This window comes from Siphateles boraxobius, unplaced genomic scaffold (genome assembly GCF_051911475.1).
Source record: "Siphateles boraxobius isolate OS27281-9 unplaced genomic scaffold, OSU_SipBor_1 7, whole genome shotgun sequence".
In the NCBI taxonomy this organism is placed as follows: Eukaryota; Metazoa; Chordata; class Actinopteri; order Cypriniformes; family Leuciscidae; genus Siphateles; species Siphateles boraxobius.
In genome coordinates, this window is record NW_027509197.1 from 15,273,787 (window position 1) to 15,300,351 (window position 26,565).

Consider the following 26,565-nt stretch of genomic DNA (forward strand, 5'->3'; position numbering starts at 1 on the left):
TCCAGCCCACACCAAACACGACTCATGACTCACTGATCCCATAATAAAACTGTTCCTGCTGGTCCACATGTCCATTTGTGCAGCCTCTCAAGACATGCGGTGCATGTGAGCCTATGCAGCAACGCCTGGCATTGACAACTCAGCCCACACAGTTAGTCACAATCAACAGCCGAACTGTTAACAATGAGAATTTTGTAATAAGTTATGGTCACTCACAAGCCCATGTGACTACGCTAACAAATGGATGAGACATCAGCGGTATGTGTGTGAGCATAGCTGGAAGGATAAAGTTTAATTACAATTATAATTAAGAGGACTATTGATACTGATATCATGGTGGCAGGTGGCAAGGCAGCATTACAAGCCTATGCCCTACTTAATAATAGGGTGGGCTGGCACACAGATGGACTGGCATTCTGTCAGGTAGCTTCTCTATTACACCACCAGAACAGTGACTGATTTGTGCAGCATAAATCCACTCAGGCATTAAAAGTCCACCAATTAGCGCAGATCCATTAACATGAGCAATGACGAGTTGGAGAGGATTCAGGCTGACGACTCAAAAAAAAAAAAAGCTGCATTTCAAATGTCACTTTAAAAAAAGATCCCAAACGTGACTTTCCAAGCATATCCAAGACTGCATTGCCAGAATTGCCTGGAGATAAACTCTAAAATACGTTTCAAAGATCCAATTATAAGTAGTACTATTCAGATGAGATTTGTTTAATAAACAATGTTTTAGTCATAGTTTTTAATTAGGACGCACCAATATTAAAATTCTGGCTGACATCGATAAGCTGATAATGTTTATCTAAATCTTGTCTAAATTGTCACAATTCTGTCTAAATAAGTTCAAAATAAAAACTAAAATGAATCATTTGTAAATGCTACAAATGAATGTTGCATCACAACAGTACAAAGTGCCATGCGAAAAATTAATATTTCTTTTGAGATTTGCTAAAGATTTAACAGCGTTATTAAATCGTGTTTTTAAACATTAAAGGTATAGCGGAGGATTTTCTTTTTCTGGGTGGGTAGCCTATACTGTTGGTCCACCTAAGTGTCAATCATTCTGGTGCTATGTTTACGTAAGGCCGTCGTAAGTGCTCGTTCCTTCTGCGCATGCGCACTTTCAGGTGTATTATGTGTGATGAGTTACGGTTTCAGCCATTCCTTTGAAAATGGCCGAGGGTCGAAAGAGAAAAAATGTATACGAAGTGTATGATAAGAAGAGAAAAGCCGCAGAATATAGAAACAAGACCAGAGTGATTTTGGGTGAATATTTCACACGCTGGCATGCGCTAAAAGCGCAGGTTGGGCTTCCCACTGATGCCGCAGTCGCGAAGATTCTACTAGACACAATTATTCTAAAATCACAGCTAGTAAAAGTTAAATGTAAGCTATGATTAGCGATGCTAGCCCTGGCACAAGTCATGCACCGCGTAGACACGTTATACATCTCAATTTGTCTAAGGTAGCCTTGTGACCAAATGGTAAATGGTATCACGCTGAAATATTCTAAAACCGTGTGTGTTTATTTTCGATAATTACAATGTGTTCACCATAGTATTTATTACATAAATGCAACAAGCTACTTCTCCATTGCATATCATGTCTTGAGTCCTCGGTCACTCAACACATTTAATAGGCGTTTCCTCTCGGGAGAAAATAGTGTTGCGCATGTGCATTTTTAAAAAAATTGGAGAGGGCGGGTCTTCTCTAAAATTCGGAGAGATCCTCCGCTATACCTTTAACATCAAGTAAGCTAAAAACTCATCTAAATGTAAAAATATGGGATGTGAGCAATAAAATACACAATCAATCAATCATTTAAAAAAAAAATCTTAGTCAATAACCGATATTGTACCCATAACAGTGTATCATTTCATGTACAAATTCAGATGGGACTAAAACCTGGTCACCGATTGATTTAATTCTCTTTTTAATCTTTTATGGATTTAATTCTCTTTTTAAACTGGATGGGGTGTTTGAATTATCAACCATTTTACGCAGAAAGTGAGTAAAAAAAGGTTCTAAACCTAATGACAATACCGTGACTATATCCATTTCGCTGAGCTGACTGACAGCTTTAGTTATGGTTTATAATGAAAGGTCAAAATAAATGAGAAGTGGTGTGGAGAAAAAATTATATAACAATATCTCACAAATCCCAGACATTGCTATACGGATGGAATTTGATTTCTCAGAGGACCCCGGAGTTATCTTAAAAACAGTAGGTAATTTCCTCTGTAATTTGTAACAAGGTTGTTAAAGAAAAATCACAGATGTGTTTGATTCAGACGAGACTAAAATCACAAAGTACATCTGTGAAACACGCATTTACCTAATCTCCTGCGGGAAAACCTGTCCTGTCTGAGTAAGGCTCATGACTGCAAAAACAGTGCTGTTGGAAGCTTACTATATTAAAAAAATGAGTGTTAAGTAAGAGTTTGGAGGAGGCTCACCGGTGAGGTTGGTACGGGCGCTGTAGGAGCCCAGGTAGCGGCTGTCTGTGTTTGGGGTGTAGCACTCGTACGTGCCCTGGTCGGCGGTCTGCAGCTTGGTGATGTGCAGCACGACAGAGTCTCCGCTCAGCCTCTCGATGTAGATCTCCTTGCTGTTGACACGCTGGGCGTACAAGGCGTAGGCGTAGCTGTGCTGGGACGTGCTCACGATACGGATCTCTCGATCGGGAGCGGTGTAAAGGTACATGGACCACTCAAAGTCTTGCTCCACTCCTTCCTTGTAGCCGGTCACATTACACCAGATGGTGATGTGAGATCCTTCCGTTCGAATCAAGGGCCCTTGCTGAACTGTGACCTGCCGCTGGGCTGAGCAAGAGCCCACTGTAAGACAGACAGGAGGAGGGGTCAGTAGTGGTCAAATATGACTATATTCAATATAAACATCTTCTCAATATTTTTATATTTGATCTGAAATGTCTTAAAGGTGTTTCTACCATCAGGTAAACCATAATTTTAACCAAACAGCTGTTTATGAAGATAGATTCAGAATGTTTAAAGAAAGAACTAAACCAGTCAAAATCTATTTCAGAATAATTTTGTTACAATCTCGATAAGAAGTCCCACTTTTGAGTGCTTGTTGTGTGTGTGTGTGTGTGTGTGTGTGTGTGTGTGTGTGTGTGTGTGTGTGTGTGTGTGTGTGTGTGTGTGTGTGTGTGTGTGTGTGTGTGTGTGTGTGTGTGTGTGTGTGTGTGTGTGTGTGTCCGTCCATCGGCTCTTCAAGAAATCAAGTGGCCTTCAGCCAAGAGACCTATTACACACAGCCACTCAAAAGAATTACACTGAACTACAGATCCTTCAAGAAACACACACTGTATGTCTGCTGCAATTACGACACAAATAAAGGGCAAAGCACGAGCATCTCAATGACTTTATATAAACAGAAAACACAAGCGATCAAAGCAATACTAAGCAAAAGATGTGCCCAAACAGACCTGAGATTGTTCCATTGACAGCCCTGACCTGTGTTTAATGCAGAAGATAGGCCTACCGAATAACACTTCTGCTAAAAATTTACTGTTTAGTAGGTTTGTGTGGATAGGGAAACATAAAAAATATGTTGTCAAGTTGGACAGACTTTGAAACGCAAGATATTTTCTCCTTGTGAGCAGATAAAGAAATAAGTAAACTTAATACTGAAACTAAAGATTATCATCTTATTTATGACAAAATAACGATCCTCCTTTGGAAACAAGCAATACACAGGACCAAAGACAAATTACATAAAAAGAAAGTTCATGAAAAACAGCATTTTGGTGCAGATGAGTGAACGGTAGCGAGACGTGAATAGCAAATGGGGAATACATTCTAGAAAAGGTAATCTGGCAATTTTAATGCAATTTAATAGGTTTCATGTGTGAAAGTGGCAATTATTCGTCTTTGTGTGCATCTAAAGTTGTTATTTTCCTGCTAAATTATGTTTAAATATAATATTAAATATTTGGAGAATGTACTTGGAATATATTTTGCACATTTACTCCTGATGATTTTTTGCAGTTCAATGACAATAACTATGTCTATAATTATTATTAACCATATTAATTATTATTAATTAACACCAGACAGTTTAAACTTTTATTTTTGTAATGCTTTAGCACTATTAGGGAATCATTAAGGAACTATTTTCTTGATCAATTTTAATCTACATTGTAGAAAAAGTTACCTACTGTATGTAAATATTCTTTCAGAAAACAGTAACAATACTACAATACAAACATGTTAATTGGTAACTGTAAATTGCACTACTACATTTATGATATTAATTGGTTAACCAAGTTACCTAAACTTTGGATAATATGTAATTTTACAGTACATTTTTATTTTATTTAAATAATTGTGTTTCTTCTTTGAGTCTTCATTCTATTTAGTTAATGATCATTTTATTATGTTAGTGTTGTGTGTGTTACCCTGATGGGTTTTTTTCCACGGGACACAAAAGTGGCATTACTTCCTTTGCTTTTCAGAAGTTTTACAGCATCTGCATCTCTGAGAAAATGACAACACCTCTCTGAGAATAATGAATATTCTGTAGAGTGAAAGATGGCGACTGATATGTTAACGTCATCAAAGTTTGACAAAAACATAGGATAAAGGAAGACAAGTGTGAACAGTTGGAGGGAACAGTGAGAAAGTCATTCCTCGGATGTCATTGTCCAATCTGTAACAGAAAAAAAGACACAGCCCATCTGCTAGCTATCCCGTCTGGTATGGGTCTGTGACAATGAGTGAGCATGTGTGGGTGAACGCTACCCATGCCTCAAAAGAGATGTCAGTGATTTAATTACTTCAAAATATGCAAATGCATCTGCATCTCTAGGCCATCCCGTAGTGAAGTGACCTCAAAGTGGCTTTTAGCACTTTCTTTATCTGTTTCCTTCCCTCCCGTAAGCCTTGTACGCCCACACACACCTTTGCTTTACTAATACACTCCACAAAAAAAAAAAAACGCCAATGAAACTGCATCCTAGTGCTCTGTCAGTACGAACAGGTCTATAGAATAGCTCCAGACAGGAGTGTTAGCTTGACTGTGTGTTGCAATATTGCACAACCATGCACATGGGAAATTACACTTCCCAAGGTGATCTGATGTTTGTCATGCCCTGCGTTTCTCTCACTCCATGACATCTGACTCTTTGTGAGTACAATGTTATGCTCTGCCAACCTGGCTCCCCGTGAACACCTTCATGTGCAATAGATTTTTCTCTATTCCGTCTGAGATATAGCTCAACTATAGAGTCAAACTATAGTCTCACAGAGACATGTATGAGTTCTGGACCACAGTGTGGCATATTGCAAGTCAAGAACCACCTACATATATGGGTAGGAGACATCTGATGACATGTAAAGCAACTAATTATAACTTATGTACAAATGGGGGAGACAAGAAAACCCCTCCAATATTTAAATTAGCAACATTATGTATATTATGTACATGTTATGTTATGTGTGTACATGTTATGCATGTATGTACATGTTAAGTTATGTATGTATTTATGTAGCATGTACACGTTATGTATGCATGTACATGTTATGTATGCATATGTACTTATGTTATGTATACACTAGCGTTATAAGCTCATCCTTGGTAAAACTAAAATTAAAGATAAAACAGGGTACATTCGATTATCATGAAAACACATCCCAGAGAATGGTCGACTCGGTACCCATGTGTTATTTACCCCCTAGGTTCATTTTTGGCCGGAATTGTCCTTTAAATGGATAAAAGTAATAGTAAATATATTTAATTTGTTACAAAAGATTTAGATTTCAAATAAATGCTGTTATTTTGAATTTTCTACTAAAAAATCATGGTTTTCACAAAAAACATTAAGCAGCACAACTGTTTTCAACATCCATAATAATCAGAAATATTTCTTGACAGCAAATCAGAATGAATTCTGAAGGATCATGTGACATGGAAGACAGGAGTAATGATGCCGAAAATTCCGCTCTGCATCACAAGAATAAATTACATATTAAAATATATTCAAATAAAAAAATTTTTGATGCAAAATTTCAAAAGATCACTGTTTTTACTCTATTTGTATACTGTATATCAAAATTAAAATATCTTAGAAGACTTTTAATATACAGCAGAAATGTATATTATCCTGGTACTTTTGTTTACATTGTTGGACTTGCAATTCAGCCTTCATAAACTACATAGCAACCAATAAACCACTGGCAAGATTACACTTTCTTTGCGTATATAGTGAAGAATGAGATATTCAGTGAATTCAGTCTGTATTCTGTAACTTTAGGTCTGATCCCAGGGCCAAACTGACTCTCTTTCCCATCTCTGTCTTGTTTACATTCACACAGATCATTAAAGATTCACCCTTTTTGGCACTCCATATCTTTGTCACTCTCACTTTTAGTATTCTCGTTTCAACCATCTGCCTTATTGAGGATGTGGCCGCTGGTCTGCCTGCTAAAGTTTCGCTTCGCTGTGCCAAAGTCCTTAGAGCTACTGCTCATGCTACTCAATAAGTCTGAGACTCAAAGACTGGCTAGGAGACAGTTCCCCTGAAACAAGACTTTACCTGTCAGCACAGTGCATTGCACGAGTTCTGGTTGTTACACAGTTCACCATGCACTCAGAGCTTGTGTTTGCTTGTACATCTATCAGAGTGATTTGGGGAGTCTCAAACTCCACACAGAATCATTTATGTACACTAATAAACAATGCAGTCACATCGTTTAAAGAAAAAAAACTTTAAATGCCTGTTCACACCAAGAACGATAACTAGCCTATATTAGCATCCACACCAACGCAAAATATCGTTCTGTTTGTTATAAACGAACGCTGCAGTCCTCTCGTCTGCCACTTTAGGTACTCGAGTTTGAAGCATGATGGATTCAGATTGACTGTCAATGTTTTTATCGTGTTTCAGCTGGAACAAATTTGTTCTGAAAGTGATTCCAATTATATGGACTGTAAGTAGACTGCGCTATTCTTTTATACATTTAGAATGATTTTTAGATCTATATCTTTATAGTTATCGTCCTTGGTGTGAACAGACCTTTACATTATGTCGTAACGAAATGTAACCATGTAAAACAGGGTTTAGATTTGTTAGAGCACCAGGGTCCACTCCTGGAGTGACAGGCCAGCATTTTAATCCTGTCATTCAACGGATGGAAGCGACAGCCTGCTAGACCATGAACCATCAGTCTGATTTCTGCAGAATGAAGATTTCACATGACATATTAAAACCAGAGACATTTAGGAGATATTTAACCGGAACATTCACATCAGGCTCATTCGCCTTTGTGAGCTCAACTGATGAAAGCAGGGTTTTCATGTGGGTTAAAGAAGACTTTCCCAGAATAACCAGCTCTGGCCTGCCATCAGCTCTGCAGCATTAAATATGGATCACACATAAAATGCTTCTAACAACACGTGCTCTCCTCTCTCCTGTGGAGGAAGAGAGGGGCATAAATGAGTTCTGTAACCGTTTCAAATACAGTACATTTTAATACCAGTTTACAGAACTTTATTGCAGTACATAACAGAACAGTTCCTTCTCTGAATGCCAAGAAAAGCATTTCATAAAAGTTTAATTTCACAATCTAGCTTCTGCTCTTATGATTTTGAGCAACCTTTTACTTTTGACAGCAATAAACCTCATAAAGAGTTTAAACTCATCCAGCGTTACTACAACCCTGCTAATTAGATATGCATTACTCATATACAGGCAATTATTATCCTTTTTTTTTTTTTTTAAAGATTGGATCGGTTTCTTAACCATTTTTTTTTTAGTAGCAAACTTCTTTTTTGGTAAAATAATTAGTCCTAACTATATATTTTTAAAAAATGATTAAAAGCAATATTACTTTTCAGTCAAATATAAAAGACGAGAAATGGAGATATTTAACTTTCAAAAAAAGACCAAAAAACACAATAAAAGCAACTTAAAACCAGACCATACATTGAACTGGACCAAGCAATTCACTTAAAATATTGTACACAAAAAAATGTATCAGTCACAAATAAGATAAAGTAAACGTAACCTTTGCTATGTTTCACCCGTTTCAATTGAAACGGGCCTCGCAACAGAAGGGGCATTTGCTTGCGCTCGAAAAAGTTAACTAAAATTTAACTTTCATTAACTAAACTGAATGTCAAATCATTTAGATCCAGTATTTTTGACAAATGAAAACACTGAAAAAGAATCAGTTCTCGGTTCCCAATCATTACCTTTAGTGGTCGACCGATATGGGTTTTTTGATGGCCGATGCCGATATCTTAGAGAGCAGGGTGGCCGATGGCCACCTATATATATATATATATATATATATACATACATACACACACACACACACACTTTATATTTATATAAATCAATATTTAATAAATTTGATAAATTTAATACATATTTAAAAATCATTAAAATAAACATGCTTAGGCCCTATACTTTAGATGGCAACTTCTTGAATCTGCAATCCTATTACAGAATTTTTCACAAATAGGGCCTAAAGTAATTGTTTAAAAATATATGAATATGTGAATAAAAAGGAAGTAAAAACTGTAACAGGGCACTCAGTAATCTGGTAATTAATCAGTAATCACTGATAATCATATTTTTTCAAATAAAGACTTTTCTTTTACTTTGACTTTTGAGAAGGTAACGCTAATTTTACATACAGCACACAGTGAAAACGACATGAATATGACACAGTGGGCCACTAGATATAGCACAGCATATTTTAAAATGAAGGATTTAAAGTGTTTCGATCGCGTCTCCTGTAAAGCTGATCTTCTGTTCACATTTACTCACTTCGCACGGACCGTCACTCGCAGGAACACGTTTATGCAGGCTACAAACGCACACGTCAAAAGATATCACAGCTGGATTCGATTAAATCTGCAAGGTTTGTGAAATTAAATGTTAATAAGATATTCAGAGATTTGTTTAAATTATGTAAATTCGCATTTGCTGAATGTTGAAGGTAAATGAGAAAGTATTTTAGGCTGATTGTTTGCCTTTTTGGTTACAAATAATATAAAAGCAAACGTATTACTTTTTCGCATTCCATTTACTTTCTTTGACCAGTTCTGTAGCCACCGGTTCTGTCTAACAAAGTATTAGATCTGACTGACAGAGATTGTAAACTAATGAAGACAGACATTGTGAGTGAGCGCTGTGTGATCAGGCGCTGCCGTTCTCTTCTCAGGTGCTGGTGTTCTCAGCGCCGCCCATCAAAATAAAAGTCCGCAGCGCCGTCAAAATAAAAGTCCCGCTTCCAACACATCGGCCAATCAGAAAAACTTATCGGCCGATGCCGATATTTTAAAAAAGCCAAATATCGGCCGTTATATCCGCCGTGGCGATATATCGGTCGACCACTAATTACCTTACAAATGTAAAAAGTCCCAAGGGAACAAATGAAGAGAACACAAAAACATACAACAACTTCAAAACCACAACAACAATTAAAGAAAAAAAGACAACGTGCGTAGATATTAGACAAAGAATAAGAGAGTAAAACAGATCGTCCTGGATCAAATGTGGTCAAAACTGCAAAGATCAAAAGAAAATATGCCTGAAAACTAAGTCTACAGTCAGCGTCTATGGTCAGCATAAAAGTCTCTGATAAATACTGGTACATGAGAGACAACCACTTTCCCAAGCCTGCTGTTTGTCTTGCTTTAATTGCCTCTCACACATCGAGACCTAAAGCACTTTAATGGTGCCGCTGTGTATACGGACAGAAGACATGATGCCGCGCCTCCCGGCCCAAGAGAGTAACTCAATATCCCTCAAAAGACATTATCATATACACACAGCTCTGGTGTTTTAACAGGACTCACAAATGGTACAAACTGGCCGAAACCATTACCACCATCACCACACCTCACAAACTCCAAACCCAGCGGAGCAATTACAAAAATGTCTTCTGCTCATTTGATGCAGGCCGGAGTGCAAGCACTACTTCACAAGGAGAGCAAAAAGGCTTGGTGGGAAACGGTAGCCAATTAGAGGAGGCTGCAGCGAGTCAAATGGCCAGAAGAGGGGATCATATTGAGAAGGAATACAAGTCCGTGGCACTTGGCAACCCAAAATCCAATTTCTTTTGTCTATGTGTGACATAGATCTCATTTTTCTGAGCAGTGTGAACACAATTTTTTTTTTATATTTTCAATCCGATTTGGGCAGCTTTGATAAATGGTCCTTGATCTGATTATGTGTCCAGTCCATGGCAATTTGACCTGAGCATGTCCCATCAAATGGGAATTGAATAGTTTCTTTAACCCCTTTTTTTCTTTTATGTACATATAAACGAAATGTGGGTCGTTTCATGGTGGCTGCTGTTCAAGTCTGTTGTAAGTGTGATGTGAACAATTTCAAAGCAACGGGATCACATTTGAGCAAAAGCAAAAATTAAATATGATTGAATTGAGCTTACAAGGGCGCAAAACAAATGGAAATTGTCATATACTTCAATTTTCCCACTGTCATTTCAAACTTTAAAAAAATAAAATTGTAAGCCCGTTTTGTGATTGTAGTCACTTAACTTCAAAATACAGTAATGCTTTAAGCTGCTGGCTTTCTGTCTGATGTCTTAGAGCTGAATCAGAAAGCAAAAGGAGCAATTTGATATGATTAAGATTTAACAGAGTTTGGCTGTTTAAAGAAACACAGATTTAAGAAGCCTGTCTTAGCAAGAGATAAGAATATACCAGGGACTAATGAGGTTTCAGAGGAAAGGTGCAAGATTAGTGTCAGTGACCATGCTTCTATTTACTGTGCCAAAGTACATACACAGAAAAATGCAAGCCAGCAGACATATTGGCTATTGAGATATTAGCTATTATCCACATGTCATACCTTTCTTGACACAGGTGAGACCTCATGTTCAACTTCACATCATTAAACAAATAACAGGACAGGGAGGAAGGGAAGGGAAGGGAAGGGAGGGAAGGAAGGAAGGAAGGAAGGAAGGAAGGAAGGAAGGAAGGAAGGAAGGAAGGAAGGAAGGAAGGAAGGAAGGAAGGAAGGAAGGAAGGAAGGAAGGAAGGAAGGAAGGAAGGAAGGAAGGAAGGAAGGAAGGAAGGAAGGAAGGAAGGAAGGAAGGAAGGAAGGAAGGAAGGAAGGAAGGAAGGAAGGAAGGAAGGAAGGAAGGAAGGAAGGAAGGGAAGGAAGGGAAGGAAGGGAGGAAGGAAGGAAGGAAGGAAGGAAGGAATTGCTCAATTAAAATTCTACAATATTTTGAATTATTTAGAAGTTAGATAAAATGATTATTAGGAACGGTCCACATTTGTAAAATAAATGAAATAAAAAAATCAAAGAAAATGCTGCTTTTTAAAGTTTTTTTTATTATTATCACAAAGAAAAAAAAAACAATCCCAGTATATGGAATGTCTCCATTTAGACTAGCTAAGTAAACGTGTCTGTGAAGTAAACGTGTGTGTGTGTGTGTGTGTGTGTGTGTGTGTGTGTGTGTGTGTGTGTGTGTGTGTGTGTGTGTGTGTGTGTGTGTGTGTGTGTGTGTGTGTGTGTGTGTGTGTGTGTGTGTGTGTGTGTGTGTGTGTGTGTGTGTGTGTTTGTGTGTGTGTTGGAAGAGAACGCATATGCGCTGCCTCTTCCAGGCCAGGACAGGGACTCTAGTCAGCACCTCAGCTGTGCTGCATTAAAAACAACACAGGTCTTTTAGTATAGGCAGACGGGGGGGCACACTGCTTCCTGTGTGTGTGCGAGTGAGCAGCTGGCAGCACAGCTGTACTTGTGTGTGTGGCGATGAATGAGTGTTGAAAATTATTAACAAAATTTAAGAATGTTTTTTTTTTTTTTTTTTTTTACAGTTCAATGGCAGACAGATAGGAAAAAAATGGTATGTGGGCTAGACCCCCATTGGGAGGACAGGAAATGAGGAGTATGACAGCATGCTCGGAGTTTGATTCGATCAATACAAAAGCATTCTGTGAACAAGACAAGACCACAGCAGTCCTGATATCTGCTCTGTAGGGATGTAAGAAGAGGTGAATCCGGGTCACGTTGCTCTGTTGAGTGGCTCTGTTCCAAAATGATTCAAAGGCATCACAGGAGTTTTCCAACAGTGAAAGCGGTTTCATAGTAGGTAACATAATTATGAGATGCCTTCATAGATACTTTCTTTTGGACAGAAGCATGTTTGTATTCTATGTAGAGAAAAAAAGAAACAATACCAGAATGCATGCTGATGCTCAAGATGGCAGATAATGAGAAATGTTGATTATTATACCTAAAAGTGTCCATAATGCACTATAGATACAGTATACTGTTCAATGGTTTGGGCCCAGTAATAATTTTTGTTTTTAATTCATACTTGTATTCAATAAGGATGCATTAAATTGATCAGAAGTGATACATTGTAAATAATAATAATAATGATGATTACTTTTATATTGTAATAATATTTCACAATATTACAGTTTTTACTCTGTTTACAGTACTATCAAAAAAGCCTGAAATCTGACAGACCCCAACATTTTTAACAGTTAGGGTTAAAAGAAATTATGCAGGAGGTCAGATTATGCAGGAAGTGAGTCTGTATTCAAGGAAGTAATCTATGGACTGTGTGTGTGTGTGTGTGTGTGTGTGTGTGTGTGTGTGTGTGTGTGTGTGTGTGTGTGTGTGTGTGTGTGTGTGTGTGTGTGTGTGTGTGTGTGTGTGCACATTATGTGAAAGAGGGTCAAATGCAGATGTACTGTCTGAAGAAATACATGTAGCATGTAATATATTCTGAGAGGGAGACGGGCTGCATGGTTTCTACGATAGAGAACAGAACAGGACAGCAGGAAATAAAGAGAGGTACACAGAGCATCATGATAAACCAAAGGAGGCAAAATAGCTGTGCATTAGGAGACTGTAGGACCACAGAGTAGTCGAGAAAAACATCGCCAGCAGACTGTGGATGTAATTTGTGCAACCGCTGGTCGCAGCACTGGGTCGGGGCAAATTGCATTCTAGCAAAAAAATAAAGTTCAAGTGAGACATTAGGATAAACGGCATGTCTTTAGGCACAATTCACTTTGTCAATAAAAATATCATAGTATAACATTTTTAAGTTAATGCATGCTGGACTTTTTCTTTCAGTCTACCATTCACTTCCATCACACTGGCAGTCAATGGACTTGCGCCTCCGAGCAGGAGGGTACATGACCGAAAAGGCCATTTAGATGAAAAATGAACGGCCTCATACACCGAGCTGCACCCAGCCAGATGAAAAAACTATATAAAATGGAACACATTTATTTCTGGTTGTGTGGAGCCATATTTACAATATATGCAAAGCTACTCCATCTTTATTCCCCACCCCTCTAGCACTTCCATTGTGGTGTTTTGTCAGGCCCTCAATCTCTGCATACTTTTTTATTCCTTGAGCTCATGAATCCATCTTGAATTATTTCTGTTTTTTTACTCCATTTTTTGCAAAAGCGCAGTTTAATGGGATTTGCATTCTGAGTGTGACATAATTTCAGAAACATCACTGCTCAAGGCCCTTAAGATGAGACAAAATCTTCCCATAAACTCAAACAGCCCTGTTGATATTATTTAAATGAATTAAATGCAATAAGCATGACTTTAAAAAGGAGGCCCAAAGGAATGCAAACGGTTTTAGACCTCATTTGAATCAAGTCCTGGTGCATTGTGGGATGGCTTTCACAATTTAATACATTTCTGGAGAGCTGTCTGCCAAGGCAAGTAAGAGTCTCTTTCTCCAGAAGGGCATTTAAGAACCACTGCAGGACAGAAAACATGGCGTTGTCTGACCAATGCTAAAAGGAATGACCACAGTGACAAAGCATTGCAGGCACTGTAGATGGTCCATAATTGAGCCTTCGAGACCAGAGGAAAATATATGACTGAGTGAGACGGTGAGAAGTCTCAGTATAGTATTTCAGTAACAATGAGCACTATAAAGGGATAGTTCATTTAAAGGGATAGTTCACCCAAAAATAATATTCTGTCATCATTACTCATCCTCATGTCATTCCAAACATGCTTTCTTCCCTGAAACACAAAAGTATTTTAGCAAAATGTACAAGCTGTTATATTCATACTATGAATTTGGATAAGGGATTAGGTGCTGTCAAACTCCAAAAAGTAACATCAAATACATCATAAATGTAGTCCATCCATACTACTTAATACTTACAGTACAGTATGCACAACAAGTTGTTTAAATACAATGGCTGTGTGAGGAACAGACATGTTTTGTTTTGTTTTGTTTTGTTTTTAAAGAAAGAAATGAATACTTCGTTCAGCCAAGATGCATTAAATTAATTAAAAGTTACAAAAAAAATTTAACTGATTCATTGCTTACTAAAATTTTAAAAACTCAGTTGGTGCAACCAACTACATTAATATGGTCCAAGCCCATCATCCAACATGCAGAAAACAAGCAAAACAATGATCCTGCAGATCCTCATGACTGTTTGTGCCAAGGTCAGTAAGTGTTTTAAAATACAAAAAGTACATTTCTCAGAACTAGTGTGTTAGATTTTTAAGAGACTTTTTATTTTATTTTTTTAATGGTGGACACTCTCACAAATGGCCCACAAACTCATTTAATGTTCAAATGAAGAAGAAGAAACTCATTTTGGTTTCAAAAGACAAGAGGTTGAGTACAGACTTAGGCTATCATTTTGACATAAATTTTCCCTTAAAGTACATAATGCCCATATACTCCTTCAAAGAGTATTCTGTTAGTGCTTGCAGAGTTCTGCTTCAGTCAGTAAGACGATTGCGGCAAATTGAGGTCCACACATGACTGCTCATAAAAGTGTCATCACTTAGTGCTAAACATATGTTCAGTGGAGCTGATGCAACCTAAAACGAAGTCAACCACCATATTTTATCATTTCAGACAGAGCAACATCACTTGTATTCTTCTCCCAGAATCAGGTTCTCTTGTTTTTCCTCCTCACTAACCCTCCCCCTCCTTGTTCGTTGTTCTGCCCGTGACCACATGTGAGAATCCCTGCTGCTTGTGTCTGTCTCAGAGATCTTTGAACCCTTTCAGCTAGGTTTAACAGGCTCAGAGAGACTTCAAAGTGAAACGACGGCTCACGTAGACAGAAAATGAGGTCCTAAATCCCTCATCAGAGGCTTTCTACCTACGTTCTGACCACAGCTGCCCGTCCTAACAAGGCATTAACCCACATCTAATATCTAGTTTCACCTGCTCTGATTCTGCTGCCAATATAAATCTATTCAACCCACCGAGCCGACAAACTGTTTGTTTCTATCTAGCTTGTGATTGCTGGACACTGAATGCCAGTGTCCCATTGAGAGTGGGAACCAGGACAAACGTTCGCATGGGATGTGTGTGTGAGGATTATGCACACGGCAAAGATAAGGGGAATAAAGAACTAAGCCAGTGAGAAGCACGCCACGTCTCCTCCACAGAGGCACAATCTCACTGCTTCATTATAAAGTGACACCATGTTCTTAAACCGGCTGTGGATAATCCCACTTCTCGTGCACCTTGGAGTGTCTGGGACTCACTTTAACTCAGGCGAGTTACCAAGAAAGCCCCGTTTCTGTGTAAACCATTCTCCCTCAGGTGCACAAAGAAGTTACTTCAAACTCTCTCATAAAACAAAAAAACAAGGTCCCAAATTTGGAGATCCACAGAGCAAACATTGTTTACCATCTTTCAATTGCATTTTATCCACACATAAGAGAAAAGAGCAAATGCGCAAACATGCTCAAACAAAGTGGTGCGTTGTGCTTGAATAAACACCTGTGCCGCCAGATACGGCTGGCCGAGAGGGATAACAAGCACAGGGCAGAAAATCCACTGGACGTGCTCCACTTAAATCAAACAGAGGCGAGGACAGACACACACAGGCACCCTCCAGGAGACAGGGAAGTCTAATTACCATAAAATCACACTCGCTCTGCTACAATAAAGTCATAATAACACCTGAGCGCTTTATCTTTCAACCCAGCAGACCTAGATACTGTAAATGTCATAGAAGGTGATAAACCATGCAAAGGCCCCTTCACAAGACTCTCATTGCAAGTGGCTTTGACCTCAACATGACAAGCATTGCAAATAGCAACATGGAAGAGATATTTTACGAGGTTGCCTTTGTAGCACCACACACTGTAAAATATCAATAAGTTATGACAACATATGTTTTAAGATTGCTTTAACTCATCAAAATAAGTTAAAGCTGCAACTTTTTGGGGTTAAAAATTATACGAAATAAATTTGAGCAAGTACATAACCAGCCAGTGTTCAAAACTATCTGCTTGCCTTAGCTCGATTCAAAACGGTAAACTCGTAATAATGTTTTTAATTCCAGTGGAAATTCAAGCATGTCTTTCCGTCATAACGTCACATCTGAACACATAAAGAAGGTGTCTCGGCTATTAGGCTATTTTGCGTGTGAGGATGTTGGAGGTGGAGATTTACAGCCTTTTCTCACAGCACTTGATATAAAAATAAACTTATCAATTTGATGGCAGATCCAGAAAGGTTCAAACGACAATCACCAGTGACAACTGGAGATTGACCCGTTGTAAAATGCAAAAGACTTCGGACTTCGGAGTGGCTACAGAAAAAAAGAGACTGCAACAGGACCCATGCGAAAACAAGAATAATATCGGAAGGTGCATGTAGTCACTCAATGCTGATGTTGTTAACATTAACAATTTGACAACAAAGTATAATTTGCACGGTTTGACGTGATATGCAATCTTTAGATTTAATCAGCGTGATTTACTGCAATGCTTTTTTCCCCTTGGTTGGTCAGAACAAAAGTGGATGTTACTTATTCAGATGACATTTTCCAGTGAAAATTCTTATGTTGGTCATGCTTCCAAAAAGTAGAATCTGTGATTCTGAATGACAGTATCTACAACGGAGCGGTGACTGAAAGCCGCACATTCTCCTCAAAACAGTGGATTCATCCGCGCTGTGCCGTGCCGAGGCACAACCCACGCAAAGTTGATAATTCCGCGATTAACTGCAATTGCAGATTTCGAACAGAGATGGCGACAAAGAGGAAAAACTACAGACTGCAGCTTTAAGCAATTTTCTACTTTTTTGTAAGTTAAACCATAATCCACTCAAATTTTTAAGTCAATTTAATGCAATTTAAGTTATTAATTATTATAAGTTTTTAATTAATTTAAATTAATTAAACATCCACAGCCTTCTCGGAGAAATTCCACTCCTATAAATCAACGCAGTTAAGTTACTAAAGTGCCTCAATGGAAACAAATTAGCAGACATTAACTAATTATAATAATGTGACACTGAAGACTGGAGAAATTATGCTGAAAATTCAGCTTTATCATCACATGAATACATTGAGATATTTTAAAATTCATAAAGATTTTTTTTTATGTCATATTTCACAGTATTACCATCAAATAGCCTAAATGTAACCTTGGAGAGCATAAGAAACTTTCAAAAACATAAAAAAAAATCAGAACCCAAACCTTTGAACAGTAGTGTATTTGACATTCAAAATTAAATGTTAAAGGGATAGTTCAGCCTAAAATGAAAACATTTTCTCAAAACATGGATGACTCTCTTTCTTCTGCGTAACACAAAAGAAGAAATTTTGAAGAATGTTTCAAATGTTTTTCTCTATACAAACAGCACTAGACGGCACTGATTTTCAATGGATAGACAAAAACAGAAAGAGTTTTTTCATAACATGTTCTGCAGAAGAAAGTAGCCTATTTATTTGGAACAACATGAGGGTGTACTAGCAATAAATCTGAAAGTACACAGTTCGTGGCATGCATACTGCATTGTATACAGCGACATCTCATGTAATAATACATCATGTATACTGTAATCATTGGTTGCACATGAAAAGGTCAGCAGCAAACAGGGTAAAAGCTTGTAAATTGGTTGACTACTGCCTTCAGACTGATGTGTGTGACAGAGAATACAGCTCTTAAATCAAACGTGTCATAAATGAGCGTGCCTGGCGACTCCCCATTTATGTGAATAAAGAGGAATAAACCAGCCATGGGAGTGCAGGTAATGTTGAGAAAATGAGGAGGAGAAGGGGCATCCAGTCAGCAGTGCTGTGCTGGGCTCTCTCAGCTGCTGACCTCCTGTTAAAGAGGCTCACATACTACCAAATTAATTTATTTCCACTCAATTTCCCAAAAGGCAATTTCCTCCAAGCCTCAGCTGCCGGGGACCCAGATGAATGAAAAACCAAGCGGATGGAAATCTTCAGGTGCCTTTCATACAGCTTCTGGATTCATCATAGGGCTGCACAATTAATCGCAATGAAACCGCATGAGATTTGGCAAAGGCTGCGATTATTTTTTGCGCAGCTTGTCAGTGCAGTGCGGCTGATCAGTAATAAATGCTGTTCCATCTTAACACCAGAGGGCGCTCTCACGCAGACACTCCAAATATGCCCCGCCGCAGAAGTATGATAACACACATCATTCCAGCGCTGAATCCGAAATCGCCCCCTATATCCTCAAATGGGGCGTTATTTGAGGGGACAGCCATTTGTAGTGGCGTCCGAAACCATAGTGTATGTTATTGAGTGCACTTATTCAATCCCACATTGCACTGAAATAACGAGTGTACAACCGATGTACACTCAACGGCTGTCCGAATTCACGCACTCGTTTTCATTCACTCCTTTAAGTGAACCGTATTAGTGGACTAACGTAGGGAATAGTGAATTTTGGATTCAGCCCAGGAAATCCCTATGGGCATCATACTATTACTGTAGCTGAATAAACAGAAGATTGAAATGCTTTTATTGATTAAAGCTGACCAATAAACACACCACTACCTTATTCTGTGTAAGAAGCCACATTATCTCACAGAAGAATGCTCAACTGTGAGTTTGGAGTAAAAGCATGTTATTAAATGTTGTCTTTTGTTGGACAAGAGGTTCATAAATGCTTATGTTTTGAAAGATGTTTGACGCGTATTGATTTTTCAAATGCACGATATAAGTGACTCAAACTCACAGTGCTTTCAGATGGAGCAGCGTTTACAGAGCCGTACATCAATGACAAGCTGCGCATAAAAAATTAATTGCAGCCTTTGCGATTTCATATTCACGATAAGCCAAATTGGTTTAATTTCATGTAAATTGCGATTAATTGTGCAGCCCTAATTCATCATCAATGAGAACATGAACCAACACACCACCATTACCCTAAAAAAAGGACAGATTGCACAGAACAGGCATTATATATATATATATATATATATATATATATATATATATATATATATATATATATATATATATACACCTGTATATATAATTAAAACACCTTGTAAAACTATTTGTTCAATAACTAAATAGTCAGTAGTGAGCTTGACTAGTATATCAAGATATTTTGTAAAACAATTAATAAATAAAAAACATTTTTAAAAATTGAAGCATTGTGGCTTTAATGTTGACAGCATGCCATGTTTTAGCTATTTTACAATTTGCATGTTAAAAAATTAAAACATTAAATTTTTAGGCTATACGATTTTTTCTAAACAATAAATAGTTGCATGTGAATTTAGACAGTATAATGTACAGTGAAATATAAATGTTAATTTTGCAAAAGATTAGTAGTGCTATTAAATTGTCAGTGTTTTTAAAGAATAAAGCTGCAGTCCATAGTTTTTTCCTCTTTGTCGCCATCTCTGTTCGAAATCTGCAATTGCAGTTATTCGCGTAATTATCAACTTTGCGTGGGTTGTGCCTCGGCACGGCACAGCGCGGATTAGGGATGGGACGGTATGAAAATCTCATATCACGATTATAGTGACCGAAATTATCATGATTATCAATATTATCACGGTTTTGTTAAAACAAGATGAAAGTGTTAAAAAAGAACTGATGCTCACACTGAAAACATTTCAACAAGTTTTATATTTGAGAATCAACAAACAACAAAATAAAACGAGCAGCTCTATGCACTTTTTAAAGTAAGATTCTATTCTGTGGCATTTCCTTCCTTATAATGACCGTCGTCAATAGCAACGCATTATAACTCCGCGCACATCCATGTATCACAACGGACGCGCGCTCCCATTTCATTCAGATACAACTTGTCATCTTGCGTCTCCGTTTTTGATTGTATTGGTAATGAAATCAGAGTTGATTTATTGTTTACAGAATTTGATAATATTGTTGTGATCATCTTGTCTGGACGAGTTTTGTACACTGTACAAAATGGATTTAACAGGTAAGAATAGAGACATTCATCTCTATTCAATAGCCTATGTCCCCGTAATTATGTGGTAAAAAAATCGGTGTTATAAGTGTACAATGAATATACATTATTATCTCTTAATAGTCTTGTTTGAACTTGTTCGTTCGTCTTTGGCTAAAAACCACTTGCTGCAAACTTTTCTTCGCGGATGCTTCAAGTTTATGTCAAGTGAGTGAGATTAAATATTTCAACTCAAAACAACATTTTGTGCCCAATTATTTCCCAGACGTAGTTTTAGTATTGAGATCAAAGTTAACTTGCCTTGCGTTCGCTACAACAGTGTGTGAAGGTCACACAGGACGGCTCGGCAGATTTGAAGTGTTTACCACTATCACAGCGACTTTTTTTGTGCATGTTCTGCAGACAGGGTAACCATTCTCGATTAAGTTTCCCTCAGGATTTTTGTAAATGCCAAAATACGACCACACCTCAGATTTGGTCCTCTTAAAAGGCTGAAAAATCTCCCGAACACGGTCACTGCCTTCCGCCATTCCTTCTCGAAAAACAAACAAACAAAAAAAACAACATTGCGCGCTGCGTCAGACTGTTGCTGGCTGGACAGGATTTATAGTGAGTTATTAAAAAAATCGCGATGATCAAATACGGTTTTAATGATAATTTAATTTTAAACGATATTACTAACCGTCAGTACATTTTATCATGGTTTATAGTGAAACCGGTAATCGTCCCATCCCTAGCGCGGATGAATCCAATGTTTTGAGGAGAATGTGCGGCTTTCAGTCACCGCTCCGTTGTAGATACTGTCATTCAGAATCACAGATTCTACTTTTGGGAAGCATGACTAACATAAGAATTTTCACTGGAAAATGTCATCTGAATAAGTAACATCCACTTTTGTTCTGACCAACCAAGGGGAAAGAAGCATTGCAGTATATTGTGCTGAATCTAAAGATTGCATATCATATCGAGTCAAACCGTGCAAATTATACTTTGTTGTCAAATTGTTAATGTTAACAACATCAGCATTGAGTGACTACATGCACCTTCCGATATTATTCTTGTTTTCGCATGGGCCCTGTTGCAGTCTCTTTTTTTCTGTAGCCACTCCGAAGTCTTTTGCATTTTACAACGGGTCAATCTCCAGTTGTCACTGGTGATTGTCGTTTGAACCTTTTTGGACCCGCCATCAAATTGATAAGTTTAATTATATCAAGTGCTGTGAGAAAAGGCTATAAATCTTCACCTCCAAAATCTTCACACGCAAAATAGCCACTTAAATTAAATAAAAATGTAAAAACATGCAAAAAATGAGCAAGCCAGACCAATTATCAAATATGGACTGATTCGTGTAAACAATCAGTCCATTATGTAAACAAATAGTCACAACAAAATTTAACATTAAAAAGGAAAAGATGTGTTTTATCATGTCACGCTGGTGTTGGGTTAACTATACAGGTTTTATTCCGTCGACTAGTCTATTTTGAAAATATGTTGTTTTGCTCATTCCCACTATGTGCATATGTAAGTGCTTGGCACTAGTGAAGACAGCATCCCGCATTAGGCGCTGAAGTCTACATTAGCATGTGCCTTTTAAAAAGCTGATGCATTAACCAATGTGAAGCAAAAAAGCACTTATAAAGCCAACACAGGCAACCCAGTCATTAGGATTGAGCATTCTGCCCCTTCCTCCTTAATGGATGTATCACACAAACAGAAGAGTAAAGGCTATTCTGTGGCCCGTCCCTGTAATTGGCAACAATTTAGCCCTCAACAGACACTCCATCTTTCGTTTCAAAAGGAAGCCTGCTGCTGCACACAATAGGTGAGAGAGCTGGCCTCTGTTTAACACAGATTAATTTCTTTCAAAAGATGAGCATGCTGTGAATTTATAGTTACCCATTCAGAGTATTTTCAAAACTGAAGCAAAAACATAGACCCTGAAGATATGACTGTACATGGATTTTGCAGCTGGTTTATTGAAGCTCTTTTTCCTTTGTTGGACTGGGGTGGTTCTCTTCTGGACTCTGGGTCAGGGTCTTATACGAATCGAAGTGCTTGTGTTAAGCTGCCTCGTACACAAACTCTATAAACTGAACAACATCCTCGGGACACATAAACAGGAGTTGTTGGCTACTACGGTCCACTACACGCTGCATGTGTACAAAAACAGGACACCTGATGCTCAACATGAGTCCGACTCAAAATGACAAGGGTCCTAAATATAATTAAAAGGTCTCGGCCTGATACAAAACATATGTGTGACTTCAATGGAACGTGCAAGTTCTTTCACACAGATGCAAACTGTTACATTTAATGGATACTTAAAACACATAAGAAGCTGGAGTCGGGGCAAAGGTCAAAACAAACACATCTGCAATCCTGTATATCAGTCAAATCCTAATTTATGTTACACTGACTGCATAGAAAAATGTCCTGAGAGAGCAAACTGTATATTAGGGCTGCACAAATAGCCTAATAAAAATAAAAAAAGATTTTAATTAAATAAATATATGTGCTGCATGTTTTTGAGTGAAGCACGGCACTCTGTTATTACATAAGTGTTTGCAAGGGCTCTGTTTGCAGTAAATGCTGCTCCACACAAATTACATCTCTGATATATTGATATAGGATAGTAAAAAAAAAAATTGATCAAATTGTGCAGCCATCCAAACTAGGCCTGTCACTATAACAAATTTTGCTGGACGATAAATTGTCCAAGAATTTATTGCGATTTTAATCTAAAATAATGATAATGGCTTAATAATGCAGGTACACCTTTTTTTAAAAATCAATAAACTTTTATTTCTAAAGACTATTTAACACTGAAAACGGAAAACATTTTAAATATCCGCAATAAATGAACAAAACAACCAAAAACAATAAAAAGCAATGGACTCTCATTCTCTGTTAACAAAAAATGCACTTACCAATGTGTGACTTACGTTCACACTGAGAATCATGCATCATGCACTGTGTGAGCATGCGTCTCATATGAGTAGGCCTATGTGCGCTAGTTTGTGTGTGCTGGCGTCTCATATGAGTATGTGCGCGGAGAATTTGTGTGTGTGTGCGCATGACTCATATGAGTATGTGCGCGAATCTCGTGTGTGTAGAGTTTGAGTGTATGTGCGTGAGCGACTTTAGGTGTGTCTTTGTGCATTTCATATGTATTTGTTTGAGCATTCAGCATTATACATGTATGTTTGACTACTTAGTATATGTGTATGCAAGTGTTTCATATGTGCGTGAATGAAGTATGATTTAAGCCCTAGATGGCGCCTCATATGAGGGAGAGAGAGCGCGCGCGAGAGAGAGGGACGATCGAGAGGAAGTGCTGCGCGAATGCGCTACGCCGCTCTGCAATTAAATACAATCAAAAACAATAATAATAAAAAAAATAAACATTCGAAAATCAATGTGTGGCGGTCAGCGTTGATATTGTGGCGGGCCGCCACAAATAAATGAACGTATGGGAAACCCTGCCATGTGACTGACAAGCGCTGCGGCACACAAAAGACCATGCAACTGACAAGAGGGTTCGACACCGAGAGTTGTCATCCAGTCTCTTTGGGAGAGAGAGAGAGCGAGCGAGAGAGAGAGACGGGGGAAAACAAACAAGCATGCAAATGGAAATTATCGCGGCCGGAAAAATTATCGAGCTAATTTTTTTTATCGTGATTTATTTTTATTTTTTTTTAATTTTATACTGTTTAATTTATTCTATTACTGACTGTTTACTTGTCTTTTTTTGTTGTTGAAAATGTAGTGCAAAGATTCAAACAAAGCCTCCCTGTTCTGTGTGTAGACTATATCAACAAAAATACCCAGGTCATCAAAAAACAAAAACAAATTAGCTTTATGCCGGTATTTATGGCAGTTTTCTCCATGGTATCAAAAATCTATATTTTTCAACGTATCGTATAGAAGTTGAAATTGCAGTATCGTGACAACACTAATGCGAACACAGCCAATCAGAGATCTTTCTTCCCTCCCCGACAGGAATATACAGGCAACAGAACCATCTGCTGCTCTGCTGGGCACTGTTTTCTCCATCAATAATCCATGTAGCCATCTAACACTTAGCTCCTCACAGTGTAACACAAAGGTGAGACAGAAAGGTTGACGTCTACACATCTGGATACACACATTTTAAGTATGCATTGAGTACAAAAACAACAAAGATACTCCAAGACACTCGAATTGTGTTAACAAAAGTTAAAAAGCCTTTTCTTTGTTTTTTTTCTTTATCTTTGTTGTTTTTGAGCTGAATTATCCTGCACAACCAAAGATCACCGAGATTTTCCTTTGTTGAAAACATTCATTGTTTTGAATGCATTGAGTACATTTGTTACAACGACTTTAGTGAGGATGACACAGATAGATGCACATGTGTAACACTACATTTACATTACATTGACGTACATGCATTTGGCAGACACTTTTATCCAAAGCGGTACACATTTACATTCTTATCAGTTCTTGTTTTCCTTGGGAATCGAACTCATGAACTTGGCGTTGCAAGCACCAACCCGCTACTGTTTGAGCTAGAGGAAAGCTATATGCTACTAATACTACATGCTGGTTACGCGCACCAATATGTCGTTTCCACATCTTTGTCTGTAATGGTACTTACTAAAATACTTTAACAATTAGTAATGGATATTTAAATAAATGCTAGCTGCTTGGCCTCACTCTTAGTCTAACCCATAATATGCAAACCCCCTCACATCTAGCCTGTTTTCAAACAGAGACACAGGGATTATAATTCTAATTAATAATAATTATTATAATCCAATTTTTAAATCATTATTATTAGTATTATTATTATTATTATAAAATTGGATCTTAATTCATATAAATATAAAGCTGGCCGCTTGTACATTTTAGAACGGAGGTCCTATCATATTTGGTTTGTGGTAACAAAATCTTTTTTTTTTATTAGCCTAGACATTCAAACATACAGACCAAGAGCTAGCATATACAATCTAAGTTATTAAACACTAAACAAGAAGGTAATATGAGAAGAAAGAAAATCTTCCCACAGACTAATACAATTCTCCAAAAAATCTTCTGATGTATCTATCTCATATCAAAATTGAGTCATGGGCATCCCAATGTTGTATACTCTTCCATTAAGTAGACCATTCTCATTACCAAAACAAGAAACATAGCACAAAGGCCTTTCCAAAAGCTGTTTCTTGCATCATAGTATAACAGGGTACAGAAGATAAAAGGGGGAGGCTAAAGCACAAACTGTATTTCGTAATCCACAGATACTTATTTCAGCTTTCACTTAATCCTGAGGCATAGGAAGCAGTAATGTCATTAGAGCTACAGGCAGAGGAAGAGGCCAACAGATTCAAATTGTCAGCAGTGATTCAAACTGTATGCATGCTTTAAATGTAGCTGTAACATTTATTGATCTGGCTAGTTCATTTACTAGTTAATTTCAGTCTAGATCAATTTTAATCATACTGTAGCTTCCACTTGCTAATTTTACTGTATCATCAGGAAGGGAGAAGAGACAACAGAAAAACTCCATTTCTCTGCATCTTAAAGTAACTCTGTACATTTACAATGTATTTTTAAGGCTATACATTTAATCAGTACATATGTTCCCTGAGAATCAAACCCATGACCATGACGCTGCTAGAGTCATGGTCTTCAAATTGAGCTACAGGAACTATACTTTAGCAGATTCAGTTGCCTTTTATTAGCAAGTCAGATCATGTATCATTTTCCAGCAGGTGAGCACATAGGGGTCTCCCCCAAAGAGCCTTAAATTACACATGTGCAACAAACAGGTTAATGACCTCAAATTTATGACTGAAGCTGCACTACTTCAGAAGTACCTCACCTGGAGCCATTTTTAGATGTAGCACAATGAAGAAAAGTAAGGGGGGGTAAATGCTAATCCATCTAGCATTAACGCTTTTCCCGTCATTGACAGAAATTTCCGGCTTTCCATGTTTTCAATGTTATTTAGTAGGATGCGCTATGACATCTTCTGAAAGAGTACTGAATCTCCTGATCAAAACACAGGGGAAGAAGCAGAAACAAGCAATAGTATAAGCAGTCAAAATAACACACATCAACATTGAACCGCATATAAATTAAAACTGCCTAACATTACAGAACGTAATGTCGATCCAGGATGAGGTACAGGACTGTGCAAGCTTTGGGAGAGTGTTGATGGATTCGATCTACTCCTTCAATGTTTTGATCATCGTTCTGAATCCGATCTGGACATAGTCTTTGACAAAAATGAGAAAACAAAAATGTTTTCTCAGCTTTTGTTTTTCTGAAACTTACAAACATTGATAAAAAAGAATGCATGAAGCTAGAATAAAACAGATTTTTTGTGAAAATTATCAAAA

At 37.7% G+C, this 26,565-nt stretch overlaps 1 protein-coding gene across 1 annotated transcript in view; it reads right to left on the minus strand.

Annotated features, from left to right (window-relative positions):
- The window catches only part of igsf3 (immunoglobulin superfamily, member 3), a 179,529-nt gene that overhangs the window by 137,117 nt on the left and 15,847 nt on the right, over nt 1-26,565 (minus strand). Inside the window, exon 2 of the mRNA XM_077216175.1 lies at nt 2,466-2,846. Coding sequence (XP_077072290.1) covers nt 2,466-2,846 — 381 coding nt within the window. The remainder of the gene's footprint in view (nt 1-2,465; nt 2,847-26,565) is intronic.